At 48.8% G+C, this 21,269-nt stretch overlaps 1 protein-coding gene across 14 annotated transcripts in view; it reads right to left on the minus strand.

Annotated features, from left to right (window-relative positions):
- CACNA1B (calcium voltage-gated channel subunit alpha1 B) overlaps positions 1 to 21,269 on the minus strand; it is a 322,441-nt gene that overhangs the window by 35,839 nt on the left and 265,333 nt on the right. For all 14 annotated transcript variants that reach the window (XM_064728143.1, XM_064728152.1, XM_064728150.1 and 11 more), the window contains 8 exons: positions 20,458 to 20,622; positions 19,345 to 19,455; positions 19,094 to 19,177; positions 8,435 to 8,551; positions 4,937 to 5,002; positions 4,272 to 4,363; positions 2,489 to 2,639; positions 981 to 1,108 (listed from right to left, as the gene is read on the minus strand). In XM_064728143.1, the coding sequence (XP_064584213.1) occupies positions 981 to 1,108; positions 2,489 to 2,639; positions 4,272 to 4,363; positions 4,937 to 5,002; positions 8,435 to 8,551; positions 19,094 to 19,177; positions 19,345 to 19,455; positions 20,458 to 20,622 (914 nt within the window). The remainder of the gene's footprint in view (positions 1 to 980; positions 1,109 to 2,488; positions 2,640 to 4,271; positions 4,364 to 4,936; positions 5,003 to 8,434; positions 8,552 to 19,093; positions 19,178 to 19,344; positions 19,456 to 20,457; positions 20,623 to 21,269) is intronic.

Consider the following 21,269-nt stretch of genomic DNA (forward strand, 5'->3'; position numbering starts at 1 on the left):
GAAAACCATCCCCTCCTTTAACCCACTCATAAATCAGGAATATTTTAACAGAGACTTAAATATAAGAATTAAACACTTCCAAACTTTGGCCCATTTCCTTTTAACCTGATCATTTTGCACATTTTACAACCTCAACTGCAACTCCAGAGCTAAATATTACTGAAAAGGCCAAAATTCCCACGTAGAGTTTGATGTCACTACAAGGAGGCTTCCAGGAGGAAAATGTTGTGTTTAATGAGGAAAGGCTGTTTGAAAAAATCCCATTTATTCAGGAAACCACCCTAAGGCAGAGGAGCATCACATCATTCCCTGTGGGAGCGGGTGGGAGGATGGAGCAGAGCCTGCAGGACCTGACTCAGATGCAGCCTGAGGTGTCTGCACAGCATTTGGGAAACCACCAAGGTGGATCTCAATTAAAACAACGCTGCACAAATGAGGTGTGAACCTCTCCCACTCCCTCAAGTGCTGCCAACAGCCAGAGATTTGCGGATTTGCATCTCCGGATGGGATGCAGGAACCAAAAGCTCCTTTTGGAAGTGCTAAATCGCTTTTCTCCAGGGCCATTTAGGCGGGCTCGGTGGAACTGAGGCTTTAATCTGTTCATTTTTGGCTGTGCTTTGCTTGCAGGGCTTGGCTGTGCGGGAAGGAAACGCCCTTGCAGTGACACCAGCTCTGTTCCTCTCCAGGTCTCAGAGAATCGCAGCATTTAAAAGCAGTGGTACCCAAATCCTGGGGCTGTTAAACGGGCTCTGGGCGTGCTCAGGTGCAGCATTACAGCTGCAGTGTCCCTCTGTCCCTATCCTGGTGTCCATCTGTCCCCTGCTGTCCCTCTGTCCCACCCCAGTGTCCCCTCTGTCCCTATCCTGCTGTCTTGTCCCTCTGTCCCTATCCTGGTGTCCTCCTGTCCCAGCCCAGTGTCTCTCTGTCCCTATCCTGCTGTCCCTCTGTCCAGCCCGCGGTCCCTCTGTCCCTGCACGTACCAGGCTGCCGGGTCGTACTCCGCCCACACCCGCACGAACTCGTCCAGGTGGTGCGGGCCGAGGATGGAGGAGTCCCGGGTCAGGTACTCGAAATTGTCCATGATCACTGCCACGAACAGGTTCAGCATCTGCGGGGACGGGGAAAGAGGAGCAGAGAAGGGACGGGAGAAAGAAGGGAAAGGAGAATGGGGAAGGAGAAAATGGGAAAGAAGGGAGAGGGGAGCAGAGAAGAGAAGGGAGGAAGGAAAAGGGAAAGGAGAAAGGAAGGGGGAAAAGAGAAGGGAAAGGAAAAAGGAAAGGGGAAGGGAGAAAGGGGAAAAGAGGAAAATGGAAAGTAGGGAAACGGTAACAGAGAAGGGAGGGGAGAAAGGAGAAGGGAAAGGAGAATGGGGAAGGAGAGAATGGGAAAGAAGGGAGAGGGGAGCAGAGAAGAGAAGGGAGGAAGGAAAAGGGAAAGGAGGAAGGGAGAAGAGAGGAAAAGGAGAAAGGGGGAAGAGAGGAAAAGGGAAGGGAAGGGAAGGGAAGGGAAGGGAAGGGAAGGGAAGGGAAGGGAAGGGAAGGGAAGGGAAGGGAAGGGAAGGGAAGGGAAGGGAAGGGAAGGGAAGGGAAGGGAGAAAGGAGAAGGGAAAGAAGAAAGGGGGAAGAGAGGAAAAGGGAAAGAAGGGAGAGGGGAGCAGAGAAGGGAAGGGGGAAAGGAGAAAGGGGAAGGGAGAAAAAGGGAAAGGAGAAAGGAAGGAAAAGGAGAAGAGAGAGGGAAACAGAAGGGAGCAGAGAAAGGAGAAGGGAAATGAGAAAGGGGGAAGAGAGGAAAAGGGAAAGGGGAAAGGAAGGGAAAGGAGAAGAGGCAGGAACAGAGAAGGAAAGGGAGAAAGGAGAAGAGAGAAGGAGAAAGAAGAGAAAGGAGATGGGGGAAGGGAAAAAAGGGGAAAGGAGAAGGAAAATGGGAAGGGAAGAATGGAAGGTAAAGAGGAAGGGGAATGGGAATGAGAATAGAATTTTAAAAATTAAAACCTGGTAGAGAAGCATGTATGATTCCCATAACTGGATGTTTCTACAAGGAGCAGCCTCACCCCAGGGAAAAACTCTCAGAACACAGCCCTGGATCCCTGGGAATGCCACTGCTGCCTCCTCCTCTCCTGCCCATTTTTCCACAGCCCCATCACTGGTGCTGCCTCCAGCATGATCCAGCCCAGATCCCACCACAGCAGATCAATGAAATGAGTGTGATGCTCCTAGGAAAGGCTGCTGAACTCACACATTGTCCCACTGCCCTTCTTCCAAGGGACGGTATAAATCAAGCCAAACCCCATTAATGCTTAATTCCAAATGTTAGAAGCCCTGTGAGAAGAGAGATAAACCCTTTCCCTTTAATGACTAAATGATCTCTTTGGGGATTTTATCAGCAGGATGATAAATGGGGTTTAGCTAAGTTGGCTTGGTGGTGTCTAAATTATTAGGGATGAGGAGGAGGCACAGGGATGAGGAGGGTGGGGTCAGGACTGACTTACCAGGAAGGAACAGAGGAAAATGAAGGACACAAAGTAGAAATAGGCAAAATCACTGCCACATTCCTTTTTGGTGAGGCCAGAGAGGGGGTCACAGGCTCTGTTGCTCAAGCAGGACAACATGATCTCATGCCAGGCTTCCCCCGTGGCGCTCCTGCAACACCAGAGCAGAGGCTGAGTTTATCCACCCCTCCCCATGACAGCCACCCTGCAATAATACTGCACCCAATTAACCAAATTAATGAGGGGGAAGGTTGTGCCCAGGAGCAGAGACTGTATTTGCACTCGGAGTTGGAACAACTCATGAAAAAGAAAGAAGAAGGAACATTTCCCTCTGTTACAGGGGGGTAAAAGAAACCAGACAGGCTCAGGTAGGCTAAAAGCTTTATTGCTTCTGTGGAGAATAAAACCAAATTGATTTAAACAAATCTGAGTAAACAGAGTTTAGATTGTTGCCTTTTGAACCTAGTGCTGGCTCTAAAGCCAGTGCAGAGGATGGGAAATGAAACCAGGCTTTTCCACTGGAATCTCTTATTTCCTTTATCAGGCAGATAAATTCCTGCATAGGCTGGCTGGATCTGGGTCTCTTTTTCATCACAGTCTCCTGGATGTTCCTTACCCATTTCCTCCTCCCTCCCTATTTCCTATTTTCCTATTGAGAGAAAAGAGCCAAAAGGAAAAACCTTGGAGTCCCAGAGAGTTTGTCCTCAAAATAAAGCAGTGCCTGTGAAGTGCACCCTTGGTTTGGAAGTCAGGGATTCTCCACATGCACTTACTCTGAATTCCTGCTTCACTAAATTTTCTGCTTCCCAAAATTCCTTTTTTCTCCTCAACATTGAGGGGAAAAAAGGAATTTTACCTTTTATTCCCAAACTTTGGGAAAATTCAGTGCTCCATCTAACCTGGAATAACTTCCAGGCTACTCTGAATTACAGCAGATTTTCCCCCTGGTGCCTGGGTGCTAAAGGCCCATTCCCTTTGTGGGGAATTGTGCAGAAACCAACTCCCATCCCAATCCTGCTACCTCTGCTTCTCATTCCCTCTGCTGTGGGGCTGGTGAGGGACCACGAGGCTGAATAATGTCCCAGTTTTATTAAAATTCAGAGTTCTGAATCCAGTGGTTATTCTGAGCTAGAGAGGGCTAATTCCATTTCTGTCTGGCTTCACAGAAACTCCCAGGCAAGGATCCAGCACCAAGCACCACAGAATCCTTGGAGCTGAGCCCTGGAAGGGGCTGCTGTTCACTGAGGGGTCTCCACAGCTGGATGAGGAACTCCCCCAAACTGCCCCAAGCTGGAGCAGGGCTTGTTTTGCCAGGTCTTAAAATGAAAATCTGTTCTTTAATGGATTGGTTTTCAACTTGAAAATGCTTCATTTCCAGGCAGGATGAACCCAGAGGGAAACACCTGAATTCTGAAGGAGAGGTGGGGTTGGTGTAGGAGCTGGTGACTTCTGGTTAATCAGAAATTGCCAATTAAAGCAATTCTCGCTTAAAAAAAGGAAAAATTAACCAAGTTTCAGGACAGGAAGGCCATCAATCAGTTAAACCAGCAGGGTTCTGATCTATATTCAGCTTCTGCCTGAGTTGCCTTGGGGGTCACAGCTCTGGGTGACACTTTGTGGAGGGGCTGAATCCGATCTGCTGAGGAGGAGGAAGCAGGAGTGGATAATTTACACAAATATCTATTTTATAGGATGCCCAAGTCTGAGTAGCTCAACTGGCACCTGCACAAAGATATTTTTGCTGTTCACACACAAACCAGAAGGTGTTTTATCCTCCCCTTACCTGAACAGGAGCATCAGGGCTTGGAGGAAGGTGCGGAAGTTGTTGTGCCGATTAATGGAGGTTTCATCATCTAAGGCAATGTTCCCAAATACCTGCAGGAAAACAGAAGGGATTCAGCCAGGCACATCAAGTGGAGTTAGAAAATAAGGCAGGGAAAGAATTTGTCTTCGTTTAAAGGCTCGCAGAAGCTGGAATAATTTCTGTGCTGAAAAGGGAGATAAAAATGTGTTGTGGAGATTAAACACAAGATTAATGTGCTTTGTATTCACAAAGGTCCTTTCCAGTAGTTCAGCTCCATCCCAGGCCAAGAAAAGTTTATTATTTCTTCTCAGGAAGGTGGAGTGCCTGGGCTGCTCCCTCCTCTCAGCCTCTTGGTGTGTCCATAGCCAGAGGAAGGGTCTTTTCCCATGGGATTCACAGATGTCCAGTGCTGAAATGTGATCCAGGCTCATGCCCACAGCTGGCTTGTCCAGCTCACTGGGGACACTTCAACATAAAAGCTGACAGTTAAAGTAGAAAAGGAGGCCTTTTTTTCATTTCTAATTTACCTGACACCAGACAAGAAGAGACTTTCCTCATCACAAATCAGTGCTGCTCCTGCTGTGGATGCAACAACCATCTGCACCCTGAAAAAACCCAGGCTGAATAAGAATTAAATATTTTACCTGCATGCCAATAATGGCATAGATGAAGAAGAGCATTGCAATGAGGAGACACACATAAGGCAAGGCCTGTGGGAAAGGAAAAAGTGGGATTAATGACAGCAAATGCAAACACTGAATTCCCTGGCAGGACTGAGTTTTGTGGCATTTGTCCTTGTCTTAGGTTGGAAATGGGGCTGTGTAATCTGTTCCCTCTGTCAGGGCTGGGGCAGTTCTCTGCTGTCCATGGGCAGTTTTTTCTTTATCTCTCCCACACCAACCCTCCCTCCAGGAGATCTCTGCTGTCCATGGCCACTGAGTGTCCCTGCAGGGCTGATCCCATTCCAGCATCCCATGGGGAGATGCTGCGCCCAGGGCAGGAGCCAAGCATTCCTACCTGGATCCAATCTGAGCCTGGCACAGCACAGCAGCCTTTGCCCCCTGCATTGCCAGAGGAGCAGCTTTCTGCTGCCCTGCATGGCCAGAGGGAGCCCAGGCCCATCTGCAGCAGCCCTGGAGCTGCAGAGGAAAACTCCCCCCTTGTGCAGGATCCGTGCTGCAGCAGAGCCACAGCTGGCACTGCAGGAGGGCTGAGCCCCCATGGGATGGGGCTGGGACACCCCCTGACACACAGGGGGGCAGGTCAGATTCAGTGGTTTGTTTTCTTTTTTTGTTCTATTACATTTGTATTTTTAATTTTCCTAGTAAAGAACTGTTATTCCTATTCCCATCTTTGCCTGAGAGCCCCTTAATTTCAAAATCATAACAATTTGAAGGGAGGGGGGTTGCATTTTCCATTTCAAGAGAGGCTCCTGCCTTCCTTAGCAGACACCTGGCTTTGCAAACTAGACAGTCCTTCAGGTGTAGGAACTGGGAAGAGGATAAGAAGAATTCTGGCAGCCCCCTGGAGCCAGGTGTTCATTGATCGCGCAACAGTCAGGGCTTTCCAAGGGGTCTCTCTGTATCCTTGGAAGCAGCAAGCAGGGAAAACACAATCTGAGGCTCGGCAGCAAACACTGGAGCTACCAGCAGGCACTGACACTTTGTGTGCATCATTGTATGAATATTAATTGTTAATGACCTTGCTGGAAATTCAGTCTGAGCAAAAAAAATAAATATCCAAGAAATGAGTTCCTGCTCTGAAACAGGCCCAGTTTGGAATCCCAGGAGGACAAAAAGATTTTGAGTTTTAGCGAGAAATCAGTGAAGGCTGCAATGTAATTATGTCACCCAGGCTGAGAGTGACAGCTATTTTCCACTTGGGCTAAATGAATGGGTAATTAATGCCTCTTAATTAGTAATAACTCAAAAATAGAGAAGTCTTGCCCTCAGGCCAGCTCCTGTGGTGCCTGAGGCAGGAGTTCTGCAGGCCAAGGGAGCAGGAATTGTAGAATCATGAAATATCTTGAGTTGAAAAGACACTCAAGGATCATCGAGTGCCACTCCTGTCCCTGCCCAGCCCCCCCAGCAGCCCCAGCCTGGGCACCCCTGGCAGCGCTGCCCAAAGGCTCCTGGAGCTCTGGCAGCCTCGGGGCCGTGCCCATTCCCTGGGCAGCCTGGGCAGTGCCAGCACCCTCTGGGGGCAGAGCCTTGCCCTGAGCTCCAGCCTGAGCTGCCCTGGCCCAGCCCCAGCCGTGCCCTGGCTCCTGTCCCTGGCCCAGAGCAGAGATGGAGCTGCCCCTCGGGAGGAGCTGCAGCCCCGGGGAGCTCTGCCCTCACTCTGCTCCAGCTGAACAACCCCAGAGCCCTCAGCTGCTCCTCACAGCCCCTCCAGAGCCTTCACCATCCCTGTGTCTCTCCTTTGGACACTCTCTCACAGCTTTTTCTTACTGAGGTGCCCAGAACTCCCCCAGCACTGGGGTGAGGCCCAGCCCAGAGCAGAGGGGACAATCCAACCCCCGGCCCAGCCGCCATCACTGGGCCTGAGGCACCTCTGGGACAAAACCTGGAGGAAACCTGGGAAAAAGGACTGATGGACATCTCTGCTGGACACCTCTGCATGAGGGGCATGGCCTGAGAGCTCTGAGCTAGGGGGACAGACAGACAAACAGCTCCTCATGAAGGCCAGGAACATCCTGGTTTCGCGTCAGGGCCTCACTCTGGACACAGGATTTGGGAAGGGTCAGGATTGTGCTGGAAAAGGCTGAGCCCCTTCCCCCAAAATCCATCCACTCTCTCCTGAGAGATTCCTAATGGAAATCCCTCTAATGGAAATCCCTCTGATCAACCCAGAAATCCTGATGGAAATCTCCAGTCACCCCCAAAATCCTGATGGACTCCACAGAGGGGCTGGGGCTCTGCACCACAGCTCCCAGTACTGGTGTGTCAGAGCCCAGGATCACTGCCACAAATCCTGGTTCCACATTCGGTGTTCTCCTGCTCTGCAGAACATGAGGAAGCCCCAGGACCAGAGTTAAAGCACCAAACAATGAAAAATGGGCTGCAAACCAGCTGAGAGCTGTAAAAACAACCAGCTTTGGGGAATGTGGGCTTTTCTAGATCCAGAAAACAGCTAATTCAGTGTGCTGAGGATTGGTGGGAGGAAGGGCAGAGGTAAAGGAAACCAGGCAAAGCAACTGCCTCAACTTCACAACAAAACCTCAACAAAACTTCATTATTTTAATCCTCCCATCATCTAACCCATGCCTGTGGCTCTACAGCTTCACAGTTTGTGTTACCAAAGCTCCAGGGGCTGGGTTTCACCTGTGCCAGATCCCACCACACCCAAATCCTGGGGCAGGTAATTTAACCTTACACTCACTGCAGGTGAAGAACAAGGCACTCATCAGTCAGGCCACTGCTTCTTTATGCAAATTCCTGAGCATCCAGACTTTGCCAGAGGGATTTTGGGGTCATCTCAAGGGTAACTTGAGTGTTGAGCACTTGCTGGAGTCTGCATGAGCAAGCAGCCCTTCATCCTCCGCAATGCAGCCTTCAGGGGATGGTCATTGCTAACCTGCTCTCTTTTCTGTAGAAAATTAATATTCCTGGGGCTGGGCAGTGCTCACCAGCTCATTTTTAGCAGAATTTATACTCCTAGGAATGGTCAGTGCAAACCAGTTCATTTTCAGCAGAATTAATATCTCTTGTTATGCTAACCAGTTGAATTTAGAGTTAATATTCTTGGTGCTAACCAGTTTGATTTTCTGCAGAATTAATATTCCTGGGGCTGGGCAGTGCTCACCAGCTCATTATTAGCAGAATTAATATTCCTAGGAGTGGTCAGTGTGAACCAGTTCACTTTTAGCAGAATTAACATCGCTTGATATGCTAACCAGTTGAATTAATAATGTGCTAACCAGTATGATTTTCTGCAGAATTAATATTCCTGTTGTTGAGCAGTGCTCACCAATCCTCTTCTCTGCAGAATTCCTGAATTCTGAATTCCTGTAATCACTCTGTAGAGTTGCAGAGAGGCCATTCCAAGACCAGGGAAGCTCTTGGATCCTCACTGGAAGATGCTCCATGTGCACCAAGCACGACCCTCTCCCCAGAACCTCTCCCCACATTGCCAAGGCTCACCTTGAAGGACTGCACGAATGTCCAGAGCAGGATGCGGATGGTGTAGCCCTGGCGGAGGAGCTTGATGAGCCTGGCTGCCCGGAAGAGCCGCAGGAAGCTGAGGTTGATGAAGTTGTCCTGTGGAAAGTAAAGGTTTTGTGTCCTTCAGAAACGACCGCGATCCGAAACCACAGCCCGCAAAAAAGAAATTAAAATTACCAGCTTCACGATCTAAGCAGCAAATCGGCCACCAGAAAACCTTCCAAAAGAAACATTCGTCAGTGCAGATCACTCCACATGCAGCAAGAATGAGAAAACCCCTCTCCACAAGAGCCCTCCCCTCTGCTACTGGCTCAATGAGAGAAAAGGAAAAGGCCCTGTCACGCTGTCCTTGGATGGCTGGTTTGCTTAGAGCAAGGCAGATTTTCTCCCCCTCAAGACTCAGGGAGAGGGGGATGGTGCCAGATTTTCATTTTGAAAAGGAATGAGGTTGTTGAAAGTCTTGGTCAGCTCAGTTTTGACAGGGAATTGAACTTAAGCCAAGACACTGGCAAGGGACAAAGAAAGGCACTGTCCAGTGATGATTCAAACATCCTTGGAAGAAAGAGGATGTTTTCCAACTTGGAGGTTTCCAGCGTTTGTACAGCATGGAACTGGACAGGTTTGCCAAGGAGAAAGGGCACCAGAAGATTGTTTGGAAGATGGATCAAGGGCAGCGAGTCAATTGGGGAGGTGGAGCTTTCACCAGCAGGAAGATGCCTTAGGAACCTGCTGGTTTTCCAAATTCTTGTTAAATGTGTCTGCACAAGTGGATCAAAGAACTGCTGGAGGCAGGTTCTGATTTTCATTTGTTTTCTAGGATTTTCCCCACCCCTCACCCCATTTTGTTTTTTCTTCGGGGAAAAGAGGATTCTTGCCCCAATGAGCTAATCTAGAGAGGGTTCTTTCCAAAACAAAACATGCAAAAGCCAGATCCCTCTTGCCCTCCTATTTTAAGGAGATGAAAAAATATTCCCTTGTTCCATAATTCACTTTTTTGTGGATCTCTGATCGCAGCCACTTATTTGACTGAATGAGCTAAAGAGAGAAAATATCCCACTTTAAACTATTGAGCAGTGAAGCAGCAAATATAATCATAAGGAGCTCTGCTTGGTAAAGATGAGCAAAAATTTCCCTTGGATTATTGTTTTACCAAAAGTCACTTTGAACTGACCCACATTTCTTGCTCATTTGGCTACAGAGCTCATGCTGAAATTGGGGGGCTTGTTGGATCTATGGATTCTTTCAATGCCAGCTCAGTTTTGGGGCCATTAGCATTGCATTCCACCAATCCCATCAAAGAGTTCCAGAACTCAAGTCTCAGGCATGCACTCGGTTTCTCTCAGGTTAAAAACACAAGCAGCTCAGAGTTAGGCACAGACCGAAAATCAGACTCGATCTTCAAATAAAGAGAAAAGAGAAAAGCACAGGAATGTTCAATGAAGGAGCAGACAACACTGAGCTCATTCAAGCCAGCAACAGAAGCCATCTCTGGCAGGCAAAGCACGAGCGAGGATTCCCCTGGGTTGGGCAGTAGAACAGGCACTGAAAATGTCCAGTTTGTCTCAGCATCAGCTGCAGGTTTGTTTCACAGCGCTTACCTTCCCTTCACCACAGTCCAGCTGCACTCACCTGAGCAGGGCAGGGCCAGGGAAGGGCCCTGGGGCAGAGCTGGGGCCCAGCTGGGCAATGGGGACCATCACTAATGGGGTTCTTCTTCCCACTGTGAGCCGGGCCCAGGGCAGGGCAGAGGTTTAACCATGAGCCCTTTTAATCAGGAACATCTCCCCACCAGTGGGAACTGGATCAGCCCTCATGTGTAATGCTGGCAGAACCTGGGCCTAAAAGTCTGATTTTAACTTCAGAGCAATGCTCAAGCCTGATCTTTGCTGTGCACAATCCTTAGGCTCCAAGGAGGAGCAGGAGCACAGGATCCATCTCTGTGGGATCCTGTGGGATCTCCCTCCTCCCACATAACTGCAGCCCAGCAGCAGAAGCATTGTCCTGCTCAGGCTTTGCTAAAACCTCATCAGCACAGCTGCCAGGATGTTTAACACCTGCTTTGGGCTGGGCTCCCTGCAAGCTGAGCTACCCCAGTGCTACCATGGAATAGGGATAGAAATGGGAAAAGGGTTCAAGATGTGCAGTTATGTCTGTGATCCCCCACTCCCTGGGATTTAGATAGACAAAAAGTCCACAGATTTATTTATTTTTCCCCATGTTCCCTATTTAACTCTGGCATTGGCACTTCCTAAAGAGGAGTGAAAGCCTTGGCTCTATGTGGAGCCACTCCCAACCCAGGAAAATCCCCCTCCCACCACCCTGGGATGTTGAAGGGCCGTTCTCAGCACTGCCCGGAGAGAGAGGCCAGTTCCCCACGCTGCTGGGGGCTGCAGGGGCTCCACGGGTGTGTGTGGCACCCTCAGCACCCCACAGACCAAACCCATCCTCCCACACACCTCAGCTCTCCAGGCAGCAATTGGGATGGCATGCAGCCAAAGGGGAAACTCCACATTGCTCTGTTTCTCAGGTAAAACAGTTTTTGGCATCAATTCTTCTCCCACTGAGCCACCTCCGTGCCAGGCACAGATCTGATATCTGGGTTATCAAAGTCATAATTTCCAGGTTGGTTTTTTTTGCTTTCCTGTTGCACAGATGCTCACAGTGCTCACAACAGACACCAGAGCTTTAGGATTTTATCATCCATCTGAGAAATAATAAATTAGGATTGGAAAATCATTTCTACCTGGTCTGTCAGTATTTTCCTGGAAAAGGAAGGGCTGGTACTGAAGGGGGCCTGGGGGTCTGGGCATGGCCAGGCACTGCCACCACTTCCCACAAGAGGAGATGGGCCATGCATCCCTGGAGAAAACTGGGGAGAGTGGGAAACAGGGAGAATAAACACCACTGATACAGAGCTGCCCTTGAAGGCTGCCCCACCATGGGAGCCTGCTCTGTTATCCTTTTTTAGGTGTTTTTTTATAGAATTCCAGAATGTTTTGGGTTGGAAGGGACCTTAAAGTCCATCCAGTGCCACCCCTGCCATGGCAGGGACACCTCCCACTGTCCCAAGCTGCTCCCAGCCCTGTCCAGCCTGGCCTTGGGCACTGCCAGGGATCCAGGGGCAGCCACAGCTGCTCTGGGCACCCTGTGCCAGGGCCTGCCCACCCTCACAGGGAACAATTCCTAATTCCCAGTATCCCATCCATCCTGCCCTCTGGCAGTGGGAGCCATTCCCTGTGTCCTGTCCCTCCATCCCTTGTCCCCAGTCCCTCTGCAGCTCTCCTGGAGCCCCTTCAGGCCCTGGCAGGGGCTCTGAGCTCTGCCTGGAGCTTCTCCTCTCCAGGTGAGCACCCCCAGCTCTCCCAGCCTGGCTCCAGAGCTCCCTCCAGCCCTTGGAGCATCTCCATGACCTCTCTGGACTCCAGCATCTCCATGTCCTGCTTCTTTGGGGGGGCTCCAGAGTTTTCCATGCTGAAAATCAGGAAAGCCACAAAGAGCAGGGCACGGGCACTGCCTGGATCTGTGTCCCAGTGCCTTCAGCAGCAGAGTGGTTTCCTGCCCAGCACAGGAGCTGCTCCCTCTGTCCATAGGGACACAGAAGCAGCAGCAGGAAGAGGCAGCTGACCAAGCCAAGAATGAGATCACTCAGGAAGCTTTAGGACTTCTCTTCATCTGGCATCAATAAAAAGCACCTTATTAATTAATTAATTAAGGAATTACTGATGAGGAAATAGCCGAGTTGCCATGTAAATGTCCATGGTATTGTCAGCACTGAAGGTTTCCTGAATCTTGCACAGGGTCCTGCCTTCATCTGGAGTTTGGGGAATCCACTGCTGATTTTAAGAGGCTGAAGATTTTTCCCACCCTCGTGTGTGTCTCAAGGATTCTGCCTTGGGAGAGACTTCCTATCAGTCCTTCCATCCTGAATCAGGAATGCTGGAAAAATTATTTTGTGTGTGATGCCCAGAACTCTCCTCATTCCCTGCTTGACAGAATCACAGAATATGCTGAGCTGGGAGGGATTGAAGGGATCCACCAGCCCAGCTTCTGTCCCTGCCCAGACCCTCCAATCTTTGATCAGTAACAGGGACAGCAGCCAAAATTCAGCAAACTGATTTTTCCCTAATACAGTTCACAGCTAATGCCAGAGCCCTTTTCTGCACTGCCTGGGCCAAGTGTGCAGCAAAGTCTCCAAATTTATCCTGAGTGCTCCCACACATCTGGAAGGGACCCAGCACCATGGAGGATTCCCTTCTTGGCTTGCACTGGGCAAGCTTTGAACTTACACACTGTCTTTTTCTCTGCTGCATGCCAGCAGAAAATTCCCCCCAGAACCCTCCATGAACATGCACGGAGCTTCTGTGCAGCCTGGAAATAAAAATTCACCCTGATTCCTTTCTTAACAGCAACTGTGCAACAGGAAACGTGGATGTTCACAGATCCAAGAGCTGGTGTCAGGTGGCTGAGCAAGGATTTTTGAGAAGCTTTTGGTCTCATAGCCAAAATAATTAAGAATGGAAATATATATACATTTCTCATTGCATTTTCCTTTATGGATTCTTTTTTGTTGAATTGGTGATTTTCAAAGATAAATTTCAATATTTCCCAAGGCATTTTTGGAATAAATTTGCACTTTGGCACTAAATTCCCAGTGGGATCTGGTTCCTGGTACTTTTCAGCTCTGGTCATAACGTGATTTATTCATTTTACTTGGGGTTTTGGGTTTGCATCCAGTGACTCTGTGTCCACTGTTGTGGCAAGATGGGTTCTTCTTTGGGTTGGTGTCACACAGAATTTTCAAATTTAGGGTCCTTCTTTCCCATCATTTTTGATTTGAGGTAAGCAAGTCTGCCATTACCCCAATAATATTTTTGCCTTACAATGCATAGGTTAAAACCCCTGTAAGGCTGTCAGGTGCTTCCTTCAGCAGAAAGCTCCATCCTCTCATCCAAAAAAAAGCCAAACCCAGTTACAGAGAGCTGAATTTGGTACCACCACCTCCAAACCCCAGCGTTTCCAGGTGCAGAACATCCTTCCCTGGCCATCTCCTCCCATTTCCCATGGAAATAAAGCAAGTGGCAGTGTCCCCTTTGGCACAGGGGTGGCACAGGGAGCAGGGACGGGCTATTGGCAACTGCTCAGGTCACCAATGAGCCCAGGGAGGGAGGTGCAGGGCAGAAGCCACTTTGGGGCACGCTGCAGTGAGGCTGTTCCACCAGTGCAATCAGAACTCTCATAAAAAAACAAAACAAAACAAAACCAAACCAAACCAAAAACGTATCAAATCAAAGAAAAACGAGAGAAAATCAAAGCAGAGAATTTAAAGAATTGTTTAAATTCAATGAAACCAACCGTGTCCTATATGTGATGTTGTCATGGATGGATATTTGCAAGATTATTTACAAAGTTTTATAGTTTTTTTTTGAGCAGCAGGTGCACAACATACAGACGGAGACATGGTTTTCGCATTGTATGTTGATTGGATGGCGTGATTCAGCAGGTAGATAAGGAAAATAAGGAACAAAAACAGGAAACAAAAGAGAAAATGAGTAATCAGGACAAGCAAAAAGGAAACTCTGAAAAATTTCACTGGAAAAAAACTGTTGGGCTATAGGGGGAGGTGTTATTTTATGGGAACTCCAGAAATAAAAAATGCTTCGAACCAAAAGGGATTCGGAGATCCTTGAGGTAACACAGACAGTGCAGTTGTTATTTGCATTTCAGTTTGTAATGCAAATTTAGAGACAATTCACAAACACTTCTCAGGATGGCTTTTTATATTTCCAGGCATAGAAATAGATGTCAGTTTGCTAAACACCCACTCAGCCTCCAAAGGCTGACTGTGTCCACAAGGACACCTTTTCCTTAATCCCACCTCCTTTCCCTCATTTACTGAGGGTAAAAAAACTGACATTCATGCTTTTGCCTGAGGAAATAAAAAAAATAGATATTCCACTACAATCACAAAGTAAATTACATGTGACATGATCAGGAAAATTAAAACAAAGCAATTATTTCACACATTTCTTTTCCTTTTGTCTTTACTTCTCAGAGAGTTAAAGGTACCAAACAAGGCTGGTGGAAGCCAAGTCTCTCAAGGTGAGGCCACCCAGGATTATTTACCTTTGGAGAACACTTCTAGCTGGAAAATATGGAGGAAAACAGTGCTGTGGCAACAATTTGTGAGCCTGAGCTCAGTGTCCCACCTAGGAAACATCTCCACAGGGACCTGGAAGGTGCTGGGACAGGGACAGCTGCAGGCTGGCACTCAGGGTCACCTTGTGGCTGTCACCTGGACTTGCCAGCTGAGGAAACTCTGTGGGAATGGCTGCCAGGAGGGATGGAGGGACTGAAGGGGCTGCCCCAAGCTCTGCCCAGCTGAGGAGGTGTTGAAGATTGCAATGCAAGTTGTTTTCAATGACCATCTGTATGGCAGATTACCTTTGTCAAGTGGGCAGTTTGCCTTATCTCTCTCTCTGAGTGACCACATCCACACCTCCCTGGAGAAGGGACATTGCTGATAACAGCTATTGAATGTCACTGCATGGCTGATAAGAACTATAACATCCCATTGGGAGATGCTCCGCCCAGAGGGAGGAGCCAAGCATTGCTACCCAGATATAATCCAGAGGTTTTGAGACACCAGCACGGCTTTCTCCACTGGATTCCCCAGAGGAACAGCAGCTGCCTCTCCTTCCACTGGATCTTCAGAGGAAGAATACATCCTTCTCTACAGGATCCCTGCTCCAGCAGAAGCACCCCTGACACTGCAGGAGGGCTGCAGCCACAATTCCAATGGGACTGCCACCAACACCCTGACCCACAGGGTGTCAGGTTGGGTTCTGACTCTGTCAGTGTTGTTCTAGTGTACTGCATTGTTTATTTTATCCTTTTATTTTTTTTCCTTTCCCTGTTAAAGAACTGTTATTTCCTGCTCCCATAATTTTGCCTGAGAGCCCCTTAATTTCAAATTTATAGCAATTCAGAGGGGTGGGGAGGGTTTACATTCTCCATTTCAGGGGAGGCTCCTGCCTGCCTTAGCAGACTCCTGTCTTTCCAAACCAAGACAGGAGGGGAGGCTGGAGCTGAGGAAGGCACATGGAGAAAGGGCCATTCCCTGCTGGGGACACAGCTGTGGGACTGATCCAAGAGCTCTTCTCCTCTCTGCTTATTCTCCGCTCCAGGAGAGTGCCCTGAGGTGAGGAAGATGAGGGGTTGGTTCAGCAGCAGCTGAGTGGATGCTCATCCCCAGCCTTTATTTCCTGCTCTGCCCTACCTGGAATTGCAAAGGGAAAGAGGCTGGGCAGAGGCCACAGCTGGGCTGTGCTCTGTGAGTGAGGCACCTCCTGCTCCTCACCACCATCCTGCACGTTCACATCTCTGCATCAGCTCTTTCAGCCCTTTTTTCCTGCATTTTTCTAAACTTGGTTCTATTTTGGAGCTATTGGTTCAAAATTGGATCAGACTGGTTCTGTTCATTCATTTTTCTACATTGGTGCTTGTGGCAGCAGCTCTCTGGCTACAGAGAGAAACACAACTTTCCCAGGCCTTTCTGGGGCAGGCTGTGAGATCAGAGAAAAGAATGAGATAAGTAAGATAAAATTATCTTAACCTGCTGCACCTGTTATTGTGCACATGTGGAATGTGTTATGGAGATTTGTTTACCAGGGGGTGGTTTCTTAGTTAGCCACTGGTGATGGTGTTTGGATTGGACCCACAGGTTGGGTCCACCTGTGTTGTGACTGTAAGGGTGATGAGTTTCTTAATTAGTATAAAAAAGTGATTGCTCAGCCTTCTGAGACTCATGGAGTCAGTGCTAATTATTACCCAGCTGGGGGCTTGCGGCAACAGGTTCTCAATACCAGAAGTATTTAAATCAGGTGAAATTGCAGTTTAACAAATTATCCCAAAGCTGGCCAGGAACAGAGGGCTGCATCCTTCTGCTGCTTTTCCATCCTCAGGACTGGAAGGGGAAAATCGTACAATCTTGGAATGGTTTGGGCTGGAAGGGACCTTAAAGCCCATTTTCTTCCCCCACCTGCCATAGGCAGGGACCTTCCACTGCCCTAGGTTGCTCCAAGCCCTGTCCAGCCTGGCTTTGAGGGCAGGAAGGTTTTGGTGGCAGTGGAGAGTCTGTACAAGACCACATCGACTACATTCCACTGGCTGAAGTGGAATGAATTCCATGAGGGGCATCCTGCCAGCTGCCATTATCAATCCCATTATCAATCCCATTATCAGTTTGAGTTTCAGGGCACCACTGCCAACACCCAGTGCCAGAACAAAGCAGGGGTGTTCAGGCCTGGCCATCAATGTCCCCTGCAAGCAAGCTGAGCTGCTCAGGGCACTGTGCAGATCCCTCTGATCCCTGTCCACTGTCCCTGGGGGAGGCTGGCATGGATGTGTGTGGCTTAGGGAAGTGTGTGCTGGTGGCTGTCCCCTGGGGATGGAGGCTGCTGGGGAGAGCAGGCAGGAGCTGCATCAAAGAAGTGCTGAAAACCAAGTTTAGAAAGAAAAGTGGCAGGGGACGATCACCCATGGGCAATCTCTGTCTGAAGGGAAAAGCAGAGAAGGAGATCTGGTGGCCACATAGAAATCAGGGAACTGTTCAAGTTGGAAAAGGTCTCAGAAATTATTGAGATTCCCCCTGCACTGCCAAGGCCACCATTAAACACTGTCCCCAAGTGCCAAATGCACACAGCTTTCAAATCCCTGCAGGGATGGGGACTCCACCTGTTCCAGTGCCTGACCACTCCTTCCATGCAGCAATTATTCCTAATATCCACCCTAATCTTCCTCTGGAGCAATCTGAGGCTGTTTCCCGTTGCCTTGCTGCTTCCTACTTGGGGAAGAGATCAACCCCTCGAGGGTTCTGCAGAAGGGAGAGAACTTAGAGAGAGCAGAGACACCAAAGACTGAGAGCTCAGGGCTGGAGTGGTCCTGGGGACATCTGGCTTTTATATGCGAGATGTTTGTGATCAGCTCCATGTTGGACACTGCCAGGGGAATCTGGTGACCTCCTTCAGAAAATCCTCTCTTAGTACTGAATGGATTCAGTTGCTCATAAAACAAAAAACCTCTTCTTTCCCACCTGGGAGGAGAAGGGAAAGGCACTTGGGTCCCTGGGAGCTTAGCCCTGTTGGGGTTTTAGGGGTAATTCCCACAACTCTGCAAAGGTTTTGATGCTGAAATGTCTCAGAGCCCAGCCTGACCCAGTTCCCTGGCTGGGCCATCCTGGGAGCTGGAGGGAGAGGCAATGTCCCATTAACTGAGCAGGGAAGGGCAGCACTGTGGCTGCTCCTTGCCTATAAAATAGCTCCAAAAATGAGGATTTTAGCAGCATGTGGGCTTGGTGTTGAGAAGCAGAAACCTTCCTGAAGGAGAAGACACCAGTCTGGGAGCAACCAGAGGCTCCCTTACCCTGTGTGAGCTGTCAGTGCTGCTTCCTCCCAGGAAAAGTGGCCAAAGTGGGGCTGGAAAAGCTTCAATCTGTTTGTGGCTGACTTGCAAATATTTTCAAACCATGGCAAAAGTTTGGGTGCACTTGGCAAGAAAACACATCCCATGGCAGAAGGAGTGGGGACAAGCACCCTGTGCCTTCCCACAGCGCTCAGAGAGGGTGAGCTGAGTAACTTCAGCCTGGCTGCACTGAAAACAAAATCCAAAGCCTACAACATAGGATTCACCAGCAGATAAATGAACATCATTTGTATGGGGAGGAAATCCTGGGGGGTTGTGCATTATTTTGTACCAAGGAGGTTAAATAAAAATGCATTTTGTTAGAAACAGTCACATGGTCTTCACCACCACCTGTAAAGGAACGTGAGGAGCACAGTTCTGAGCACACACAAACAGATCTACAGGCAAACCCCTGGGAGTGAGGAAAAAAGTTATGGTCAAGTTCAAATTCATCACATCTGATACATCATCAGCTACAACATGCACTGGGACAGGAGAGGAGCAATTTATACATCAGGTAATATCAGACTGTCAGGGATTGAGACAGACATTGGCTGCCCTTAAGGAAAAATCCTTCAGAATTTAATGATGAGTCTGGCCACTTTGTGAGATGTACAAGGCTTGTTAGCAGGGAGACAGCAGCCCTTGTAGGGCTGGCCAGAAATCCTATGTGAGAGCTGTTTGTTTATTCATTGCCCCACAGAGGTTTTGTGACAGGATCAGACTCTTCACCTCTTCCCTTCCCCATGTCCCTGTCACTTCCCTTCACCCTCACCCTGCCCTGTGACCCACACTGGGCAGGAACCCCAAGGGCCAGACACATGCCCTGCAAAAAACCTCCCACATTAACACAGCAGAATCCCTTTGATCTTTTCCCTCTCTAAATTCATCAGGATTTTTCCATGAACAGGCAGAAAAGGCCTGGGGATGGAGTAGTTTGCTGCAGGAGAGAAGGAGCTGCTTCCTGGCAGAGTCACGAGCACAGTGCTTCTCATTAGAAGCCTTCCCTCTTTGGGGCAGACAGCTGTGCTCAGCTGAGCTCATGGAACAGGGTCAGCCAAGGCCACCATGACTCCCAGAGGCAGCTCCAGGGAATAAGGCTGGTAGGGAGAAGGTTCAGTGTCTTGACAGGGCACAGCTTTGTTTATAAATGAAATAAATTGAGCAAACTGTACTTACCGCAATCTCTGTTACTAAAATATCAGTAATACTTCCCAACACTGTTACAAAATCAAAGACATTCCAGGCATCTCGGAAATAATTCTGCCAAATGAGAACACAAGGGAAATAGAGAGATCCAGGGGTTATTTTTTTTATTGCCAGCACAGGTCAGGGATTTTTTTGTTTGTTTCTTTTTAAATGTGCATCATGAAATGCGAGCATTTCATTGAGAGAGGAAAGAGGTGGCAGGGAAGGAGGAAGGCACCTACCAGCACACCAAAGGCAATGATCTTCAGCACACATTCCATGGAAAACATGGATGTAAACACAATATTCAGGCATTTCAGCATTTCTTCGTATGCTTCTGGAGCATCATAGAACTAAAGCGGGATGGAAGAAGGGCTGTTACTGGAAGATCACTGACAGACTAAAACCTTCCCCAGCTGATTCCTGCTCATTTTAGTCAGGATTCTGTGCTCACTTTGAGCAGGATTTGGGGTTACAACACAATTATTCCTGTCTCTCTTGCTCCATCCTGTACTGAGGGGGCAGCTGGAATATCCCCAGCAGTGGAGACTGTTGCTGAGGGACATCCCCCTGTAAGCACAGCACGGACCAGGAGGGAGGAAGGGCATTTTCCAACCCACAGGACAAGTGCAGAACTGTTCCTTCCACTAATATGGGGACTCCTTGATTGTGAAGATACTCTAAGATAGGCAAGGGATAGGAGGGGACATCATCCACCTGTGTCTCTTCCTCCACTCTGGATCACATCCCAGGAGCCTGATGCTGTTCCAAAATTGAGTAATTTCACAGAATGATAGAAATGGCTTGAATTGGAAGGGACCTTAAATCTCATCCAGTGCCACCCCTGCCATGGCAGGGACACCTCCCACTGTCCCAGGCTGCTCCCAGCCCTGTCCAGCCCGGCCTTGGGCACTGCCAGGGATCCAGGGGCAGCCACAGCTGCTCTGGGCACCCTGTGCCAGGGCCTGCCCACCCTCACAGGGAACAATTCCTCCCCAATATCCCATCTAACCCTACTCTGTTTCAGTTGGAATTTCCATGGCCTGACTGGACTTTGAGCAGCCCCAAGACCCTGCTCTGCAGGAGAAAGCTCAGGCTGGGCTGGAGATCAGGACCTGCAGATCCCCGTTCCCATCCCATGGTCACACACTCAAAGGGGCTGAGCCCAACCACCACTCTGCAAGGAAGCCCATGGTGGGATCTCATCCCAGCAAATCCACCTCCCTCAGGGGCCAAAGGAATCCCACCAGGCACATGAGGAGTGGTGGTTGCTCTGCTGAGACCCCCAGCTCTCAAGGTGAGAGTCTCTCCAGCCAACAGCCCAAAATTCCAAGATTCAGGAAGGTCCCACTCACCTTCATCATGAGGACGATGGTGTTGAGAGCAATCATGACCATGATAAAGTACTCAAAGGGAGGGGACACCACGAATTTCCACATCTTGTACTGGAAGGATTGCTTGTTCTGAGGCATGTAGCGGGTCAGGGGCTTGGCACTTATGGCAAAGTCTATGCAGGCCCTCTACAAAACAAAAAGGGGATGAAACAGTGCCACAAAAAGGGCTGGAAGTCTTTATTCATCGGGATGTGCTTGGGAGAGTGAGCAGAGCATTAACACCAAGTGAGTACTGGCTGTTCCTGTAAAATGCAGCACAGGATCCCCAAATCCTGATCCATTCTCCTGGAATATTTACCCTTTAACATTCCTATGCTCCTTGCAGTCCTACCACATTCCATTAGAGCCCAGCTTCTCCTAGGTCCTGATCCCTTCCCACTTCTAAAAACATTTCCAGTTCCTCCTGATGGGTGATTGTAGGAATCAGAGGATTGGTAAAGATGTTACTTGTTGTTTTTAAAAAGTATTGTGGAACTTGGGTGTGTCCTCTCACACAGCAACACGCAAAGAGCTCAGAATGTTTCGTAAAATGAGAACTGAATTTACCAATAAATCATACACCAAAAGCACTTGGGGGAACTCTCAGAGATCCCTTTCACTGGCTATTTCTGTTCACTTTATTATGAATATAAAAGTGATAAAAATTTATTTCTACAAGAGGTTTTGATTCTGGAGTGTTTTCTCAACTTGAATTTACATAAAAATTGCAAGTCTGAAATCACTTTCTGCTCAGTTGGAAAATAACATGGGTAAAGCTCTCTAAATATTCTGCT

The sequence above is a fragment of the Zonotrichia leucophrys genome, chromosome 17 (assembly GCF_028769735.1).
Source record: "Zonotrichia leucophrys gambelii isolate GWCS_2022_RI chromosome 17, RI_Zleu_2.0, whole genome shotgun sequence".
Taxonomy (NCBI): Eukaryota; Metazoa; Chordata; class Aves; order Passeriformes; family Passerellidae; genus Zonotrichia; species Zonotrichia leucophrys.